The sequence below is a fragment of the Mastomys coucha genome, unplaced genomic scaffold (genome assembly GCF_008632895.1).
Source record: "Mastomys coucha isolate ucsf_1 unplaced genomic scaffold, UCSF_Mcou_1 pScaffold18, whole genome shotgun sequence".
NCBI classification, from domain to species: domain Eukaryota; kingdom Metazoa; phylum Chordata; class Mammalia; order Rodentia; family Muridae; genus Mastomys; species Mastomys coucha.
The window spans coordinates 3215557-3224235 of NW_022196900.1; the positions used below are offsets into that span (position 1 = coordinate 3215557).

At 44.9% G+C, this 8679-nt stretch overlaps 1 protein-coding gene across 4 annotated transcripts in view; it reads left to right on the forward strand.

Moving 5' to 3' along the window:
* Ubap1 (ubiquitin associated protein 1) overlaps positions 1 to 7163 on the forward strand; it is a 71923-nt gene extending 64760 nt beyond the window's left edge. For all 4 annotated transcript variants that reach the window (XM_031377075.1, XM_031377073.1, XM_031377074.1 and 1 more), the window contains 3 exons: positions 4593 to 4775; positions 5538 to 5639; positions 6084 to 7163. In XM_031377075.1, the coding sequence (XP_031232935.1) occupies positions 4593 to 4775; positions 5538 to 5639; positions 6084 to 6224 (426 nt within the window). In that variant the 3' untranslated portion in view covers positions 6225 to 7163. The remainder of the gene's footprint in view (positions 1 to 4592; positions 4776 to 5537; positions 5640 to 6083) is intronic.
* The last annotated feature ends 1516 nt before the right edge of the window (positions 7164 to 8679 follow it).

Consider the following 8679-nt stretch of genomic DNA (forward strand, 5'->3'; position numbering starts at 1 on the left):
AAAAACAAAAAAAAAAAACCACAGAGAAAAAAGAATCCTTTGGTTTTTAAGCCTTCAAATATGTTTAGGATTTTATATATTGCCATTACTTTACAATGTGTAGATATCAGAGAACAACTCTGGAGCCTGGTCTCTCCTGCCACCTTTTCTTGGCTTCTGTGACTCTGGCACAAGTCCTCAGGCTTGGATGAGAAGTGCCTTTAACCTGGTGGGCCACTTTGCCAGGAATGGTGGAATGTGTGTGTCATCCCTCTACTCAGGAGGCAAGACAATCATTGAGCCCATGAGTTTTTGTTGTCTTCTCCATTCTGTTTGTTGTTTTTATTCCTTTCTTTTTTTTAAAGACAGGGATTTATGTGTAACACTGGCCACCTTAAAACTCACGGTATTGACCATACTGGCCTAGGTCTTACTGCCTCTGCCTCCTGGAATTAAAGGTGTGCATTACCAAACTGGTGAGACCATAAGTTTGAGATCAGCTTGGGCAAAATGTCAAGGATTTAAAACCAACCAACTAACCAAAGGGCTGTTACAAAATAGCTCTTCACATCTCCTTTTCTCCAGCTTATTCTGAAGTCATTAAACTCTCCCTCATTTATTCCTCTGAGGGAATGAAGGGAGTCCGTTTTACTGTGCTGCCTAGGTTCCCCTTGGATTTTGGTGATCTCCATGCCTTCATTTCCCCAGTTGCTGGACTGTAGGTATCCACACCATTGTGTCTGGTTCTGCAATAATCTCTTGCTGGGATTTATCCCTGTCATCTCATATAGCTGAGTGTGTGTGTGTGTTTAAGGCAGGGTCTCATTGTGTAGCTTGTCTATTCACTATGTAGCCAAGGTTATCCTTTATCTTTGTGTGTGTGCATGTGCTCACGTGGAGGACAAAAGTATGTTTTAGTCACTTTGTACATAACCTGAAGGTTGCTAATGATAGGCAATGGCATTACAGCCATGCCCCACAATGTATGCTAGGGATTTAACTCAGCTCTTCATCCTGTGTAGAAAGCCTTTAGCAATTGTGTCATCTCCCAGCCCTGTCCTTGATGTGCCTCGGCCTCCTGAATGCTGGGATTGCAGATATACACCACCAAGATGAGCTTGCTCCTTTTCCAGTTTTGTTTCCTTGTTTCTCCTAAACCATTGCTGAGATTTCTGTAGGTTTTTGTTTTTGGTAAAGTCTTATATGACCCAGGTTGACCTCGAACTTGATCTCGTGCTTCCTCCCGAGTGCTAGGATTATAGATCTGCTGGGGATCCAGCCCAGGGTTCTCTGTATGCTAAGTACATTGCTAACTTAGCCACAACCGTGTATATTTTCTTACATTTTTATACATTAAAATTTTTTTAAAATCACATTTAATGTGTGTGTATATGTGGCCATAGCACACTCATGGAGATCAGAAGACAACTTGTGGGAGCTGGTTCTGTTCTTTCACAGTATGGTTTCTAGGTGTCAAAAAGTGGTCAGGTTTTGTGGCAAGTATCCTAACCTGAGCCATCTCTGGGCCCTTCTTTTTTAAAAGATTGCTTTATTTTTGTGAGTGTTTGCCTGCATGTATACGTATGTGTACCATGTATATGCCCGGTGCCTGAGGAAGTCAAGAGTGTTGGATCCCCAGGAACTAGAGTTACAGTTGTGAGTGCCATGTGGTGCTGTGAAGCAAGCCTGTGACTCCTTGGCAAGAGCATAGGTCCTTTAACTGCTGTGCCATCTCCGGTTTCTTTGAAGGAATCCACCAATTCCAGCATTGCAGAGGTGTTCTGGGGCTGGTTTTGTTCACCTCCACTTCCACCTATGGAAGCTTTTGAAGTCCCTACCCTCAATCTCTGGAAAGTTTGAAATTGACTAGTGATATGTCTTACTTAGTTATTGTGTTGACCCCCCTGAGGCTTAACCTGATACCCATTTTATGTTTGTCAGTTACTACATTTTATCTTTTTATTGAAAAAATTCCTAATGAGGTAGGACTGACAGAATGCAAAGGTAATGGTGTTGCATCTGGGTCTGGGGGTGTAGCAACCCCCCACATTATAATCATGGATTATAACCTTGGTGAATGACTTGAAACACCTAGTACTAGTAATCTGCCTTTTTTTTTTCTTTTTAAAGATTTATTTCATGTATACTGTTGATGTCTTCAGACACACCAAAAGAGGGCATCAGATCCCATTACAGATGGCTGTGAGCCACCATGTGATTGCTGGGAATTGAACTCAGGACATGTGGAAGAGCAGCCAGTGCTCTTAACCGCTGAGCCATCTCTCTCCAGCCTGACCTTCCTCCTTTTAAGCCCCAGAAATAAGGGATCCTTTTGTTTGTTTTTTTGTTTTTGAGACAGGGTTCCTCTGTGTAGACCAGGCTGCCCTTGAACTCAGAAATCCGCTTGCCTCTGCCTCTCAAGTGCTGGGATCAAAGGCATGCACCACCACTGCACAGCAAGGGGTCCTTTTAAACATTGTCCATTTGGGATCTCCTTAATTAGTGTGGTGCCTGTTTGATTAATAAAACATTATGTGGAAGAGTCATTCGTCTCTATTAAGCAAAGTATTTTCAGTCATAATATTTAAAAAGGAAAGGATACTTTGCTCAGTCCTAGTATTTAAAATCCTATGCAATGAGCTGAAGATGGACTGGTGGTTAAGAGAACTTAAAAAGGACCCAGGTTTGGTTGCCAGCACCTATATTATGGCTAATAACCACATATAATTCCAGTTCCAAATCCCATGACCTCTTCTGGGCTCTACAGTCATCAGGCATGCATGTGGTGTATTCACATAGATAGATGTGGGCTAACATACATACACACACACACACACACACACACACACACACACACACACACACACCATAAAAATCTTGGGTGTGAGCACACTGGAAGCAGAGCTCTGCATTTTGAAGCCAGACTAGTCTCCCTACAGAATTCTAGGCCTTCATAGTGAGACCCTGTCTTTAAAACAAATACTACTTAATAGTCATGACTATTAAAATACCTTACTGGCTATTACATTATCTCTAATATTTATTACAAATGATGTTAAAATGACTATATATAGAGATAAGCTTAAAAACTCTGTAGGTTTATGTATATGAGTGTTTTGCTTACATACATACTTTATACAGCACATGCATGCTGGGGAGTCAGATTCCCTGGATCTGGGGCTATGGACAGTCTTATACTATCGTGTGGATGCTGGAACCAAACCCAGGTCTTCTCCTGCAACAAATAAATGCTCTTAACTGCTGAGCTCTCTCTTTCTAGCCTAAAGGTTTGCATTTTAATAGTCACAAAGACTAGGTACCTAGAAGTACACAACTAGATCAAAGAATTTTATCAGGCCTTCCTACAGCCACACTTACTTGAAGGACACAAATAATATTCCCAAAGCACAGCTGTTATAGGACTGCACATTCCAAAAGCACTTTCTAAAAGTGTAATTTAGAAACATATGCCTACGTTCTAGCAGGTGTTCATGGGCTTTTTAAGGGGAGAAGTACACATGGTGGAAGAATAGTTCTGGCTTTTTGGCTGGTCTCATGTGAGAGCTGCCTTCAGTTTTTTAGGAAGCTGGTGTCTTGAGTCCACACAGAGTCTGCTGCTGAGAAGGGCCATATAATCTTGAGTTGGCAAAATGGCTAGATTGCTTTAGCTTCTTCTCTTCCATGGCTGCTGTAGTCTGCTGAAGCCCCTGGGAATGGACTGCTTAGAGTATGTTACAGGTGGCACAGTTTAGTGGAAGCTGTCAGCCTACGTGCCTGTGGTCCTCCCGGCTTTCTTCAGTTTGAGAACATGTGGTTATAGCAGAACTTGATTTAGGACAGAGGACTGACTACTTACTACTCAATAGAATAGGAAACAAGGAAAATTATAAAATGTTTTCTTTGGTTCTTGGAAGCTGAGACACTGAAAGCCTGTGATGTTGTTCCTGTGGCCTGGGAGTGAGCTGAGCTGCCTTTGTGCCTTAGGCTTCATTATCAGAGGTGAACCAGTCAGATGAACCTAGGGAGGTCCAGTGGCAGGGAGCAAGCTGCTTGTAGCCATGCACTAGACTGTGCCTGGGAGTCCAGCCTAGTGTGGCTAATAATACTCCTTCCTTCTGTTTTTGCTGCAAAAGATAGCAGCTTTAGCAGGGAATGAAGCAGAGTTATGTGATGTGGGGCAACAGTAAGTGCCCTCAAAATCCTGAGGCCCTGAGCTAGCCATGCATGGGAAGTCCAGACCAGTGAGAGGCAGGAGTGAGACTAGGATAGTCAGCTACAGAGTGGCAAAGTCTGCAGCGAATGAATCTTAAGGACCGAGAGAGAGAGTGAAAGGCTAATGAAATGACAGAGAAATCTGCACAGCCCTCCAACATTAATTCTTTAGGTAGGTTCAAACTCACAACTGACTTTTAAGTTACAGGGATCAGGGCATGGAACCGCATATGTTGTCTGAATATGCAGGGACTGCGGGTGAGGGCTCCAAGGGTTGCAGGTATTTCCTAGCTTTCATCCTTGGCTGGAACTTGGTACCTCTATTCTATTCTTCCCACAGCATCTGGGCAGCAACGTGGGCGTCAACTCATCTTACCTTGATCTTGTTTTTCTGTTGTCAGGTAACCCCTCTAAATTTCTCAGTGTCACAAGTGCCCAACATGCCTAGCTGTCCCCAGGCCTATTTGGAACTGCAGGCACTGTCTCTGAGTGAGCGGCAATGTGTAGAGACAGTAGTCAACATGGGCTACTCATATGATTGTGTCCTGAGAGCCATGAAGAAGAAAGGAGAGAATATTGAGCAGGTGAGGTGTTGGTCTGCAAGGTGTGGGTGGAGCATGGTGGCTTCAAGTCAGGGTTGTGATCTTGAGGTCCTCGAGTGCTGCAACTCCAGCCCCCTCCCCTGTAGGTATGTGGAGTCTTGGGGTATCATCAGGAACCAGAAGTTGAGCAGTAGTCCTTGAGGACTTCCTGGAGAGTCTGGGAGAGCCTGGGGGAGGGGACCGTAGCTGTTGTCATTATCCACCCCTTTGTTCAGAGAGGACAAAACTGAGCATATGGTTAGGTGTCTTAACCTACACTTCTTTTTGAGATAGGGCCTTGTGTAGCCCAGACTGCTCAGAACTGAGGTAGCTGAGCCTCGCATTGGACTCAAGGTCCTGAATGTTAGCACTTCGCATTGGACTCAAGGTCCTGAATGTTAGCACTACAGGTATAGTCTACTACTCAGCTTACCTCCAGGAACTTTTGACATGGCTGCACAGAATATAGTCTTCTGCCTTGGGGACATTTTCCGACACACACTGTATTTTTCTAGATGGCTGAGCTGACCTTCTGGACTGAGTCAGCTGTGACAGTGCCTCCTTTGAGATGTGGCTGCTCATTTCTAGAAGAGCATGCCAGTTTGTTTACCAAGTAATTATTGAGGTTATGCTATGCGAAACACAGTCAAGGCACAGTCTGGCCCTAATAACTGGGGTGGGCCAGGGAGCCAACTTCACACAGATGTTCTAAAACTCTAAATGGAGGAGTGACAGGAGGAGCTCAAGCCTTGTTTCTTCCCTTAGATTCTCGACTATCTCTTTGCACATGGACAGCTTTGTGAGAAGGGTTTTGACCCTCTTTTAGTGGAAGAGGCTCTGGAAATGCACCAGTGTTCAGAAGAAAAGGTAAGAACCCTTATGCATTCACAGGAACAGAGTTGACTGTCCTGCTGTCTTCTCTTACCAGTCACTGTAGGCAGAAGCAGTCAAAGACTCTCCAGTGTGCAGACAAGAGGAGTCTAGCATTTAGTACAGATGAAGCATGGAGTTGAATCCCAGTGATAGGAAAAGAAAGTTGAGAGCCAGGCTTTTGGAAGGCTGTGACCATTGCTACTCTTTTTGCCTTCCCTGATATCCTTTAGGGGTTAAATACTTTGTCTTGGTGGGAATATTCATGTGGGCAGGAGCTCTTTCAGAGGTCAGCAGGTGAGTTGTTACTTGCTAGTGAGAGAGACTCATGAGACTGCTTGAAGGATAAGATCCTTCACCTGCAGTACATATCTACATTCAGCTGATCTGTGTGGTTGAACCCTTTCTGAAAAAAAAAATTTGTTCTCTTTTATCCCATAGATGATGGAGTTTCTTCAGTTAATGAGCAAATTTAAAGAAATGGGCTTTGAACTGAAAGACATTAAGGAAGTTTTGCTATTACACAACAATGACCAGGACAATGCTCTGGAAGACCTCATGGCCCGGGCTGGAGCCAGCTGAGACCTGGCCCTGCCATGGCCCTGCCACAGCACCACCATTCCCTAAGGAAGCCCTGCACAGCTCAGTTGTGGGGAAGACGGGACATGCTTCCAGATTTCCTTTGGGGGTTAGAAGGTCAGATGTGGAGGTGACGCTTGTTAGTCTGTGAGCCCAGGCCTGAGCTGGGATGTAGGAAGATTTGGGCATACATACGCCCTCTACTCGTTCCCTCAATATTAAACATATCTGTATTTTGAGAAGTGTCCTTCCCACTTTGGCCTTTCAGAAAGAATACTTGGTTCTTTCTGAGGTCTCTTATGTTCTCAGCCACAACCTGGCCTGGCTACCAAGAAGAGTGGGAAGACAGGAGGAGCAGGCTGCTACTGCTTTGGGGCTAGCAACTTTCCTCTCGCTGCACCACTGGCAGACTGGGCTCTAACCAAGTGGAATGCAACTGAGAGGTTCTTCCGGGGGCCCGCCTTCCCCCATAGCCCTTAGTGTTACACTGGTTCTGGAATGTCTCTGCGGTACAAAGATGCACTTTTTTCCTCATGGGGCAAAGTCTGCCTCTTCTGCCAGGCAGTTTCCATGTGCCCCTGTTCAGACTGTTTCTTTTGGCTTAGACCATAATCCTCTGCTGCCTGGGGCATTGGAGCCCCTGTGCTAGGAAGCTGTCAGTTTGAGTAATCGTTGGCCCCTCCCAGCACATGGGTGAGAAAACAGGCCAGGACTTGTCACTCAGCACTAACCCCCAGTTCTTGAACAGCCTCTTCCAGCCCTGCTTTAGGATGACACAATGAATAACACCTAGGCATAGAAACCAGTCTCTTTGGTTTGTTTGTATTATGTTCTACAACATTAAAGATCTAAATACAAAGGATATAATACAGTCTTGAATCTAAAGTAATTTGCTAACTATTTTGATTCTTCAGAGAACTACTAATAAAAATCTAAAAGGTACGCCTTGCTGCTTTAACCTCTTTATTTTGAAAAATGGTTTGACTCAGATAGGGGTAGACAGGTAGCACTGTCGTTTCTGGTCTGGAACAAAACCTGGTTTTCTCTTTCATTTCAGTGTCCTTTTCCCACTGAGGGCCTATGGGACCCGGAAGCTGGCCATCCTGTCTCATCTGCTTTTTTGGTTTACAAATACAGACCCAAAGATCTCTTTAAACCTAGTCTAGTGCAGTCTGTGGAACAAGGGTATGTGCTTTCTTGCCGAGGTGGAGAAGGGGCATACAGGTTTTGAGGTATCCTTTAAAAGATGACAGGTTCCTTTGCCTGTGAATACTACCAGTCACAGGCAAGGTTAAGGTGCTTCCGCGGCTCTCAGTGGTGCTCCTGTAGCTGACAGTCCATCCCTAAAGTCTCTAGTCCTTACCTTTACTAGAATCCCACATCCTTTTGGTGTTCTTTGGGAACGGTCTCTGATTTTTAGTGGTGATGTCAGAGACTACACAGCCTTAAGCTTAGGAACAGGCTGCCATCTGGTGGTCAGTTCAAGCACTGCCTGTGGCTGACAGACTGTTTAGCCTTTCAGCTCTTTTGAATTAGCCTATGGCCTTTTATAGAGCCAAACCTCACTATAGTCCAGGTTGTCTTTGAATTTATAGTCCTCATTCTGCCTCAGTATCCCAGATGCTGGGATTACACATGAACAATGTCACACCTGGCTTATCTTGGCTTTTTAAGATGTAACATCCTAAAGCCATACAGAGTTCTTAAATTTATGTAACAATGGCTTCAGGGCCCAGGCTGTGACATGCAAATCTCAGGTTAAATCAGGGAGACCTATGAAACTAATGGAATCTTGAAGGCTCTTTGTTTTTCTTGAGGTTCTGTTAAAAAGGTGATACAAGAGATGGGAAGATGGTTCATTCAGTAACGTGCTTGTGCTGCAAGCGTAAGGACTGTGTAGAAAGCCTGGGGTAGCTGGTTGTAATGGGGTATGCTACATCTTTAATCCTAGCACTTGGGAGGCAGGAGGATCTCTGTGAGCTGGTCTACATAGAGAACTCCAGGACCGCACGGAGACACCCTGTCTCAGAAGAAAGCCTGGTGTGGTGACCTGTGAGTTGGGGAAGGGAGAGACAAGGAGGACCCTTGGGATTTGTTGGCTAATCAGTCTGGGTAGATCAACAGGGAGACACTTCAAAAATAAGGTAGAGAATGATTGTGGGTGCCTGATAATATCTGACTGGCACACACAGCAAGAACTCATTGGAAGAGTTGAGTGTTGCTGTGTCAGAAGGTTCAGACTGCTGACTGAAGACTCAGTCCCAAGACACCCATGCAAAGGCCCTTGAATGTTGCTGGTCTGGGTGCTCTGGAAGAGTGAAGGAGTGAAGCCTACGCAATGGACTTGCCTGAGATCCTCCAGCCTGTCTAATCATTCAGAGGCACTGGGAATGAGGAGTCATAGACAGAGCTAGGATTTGCCACAAGAACTATGAGGGTTGGTAGCCACTGTCCATGG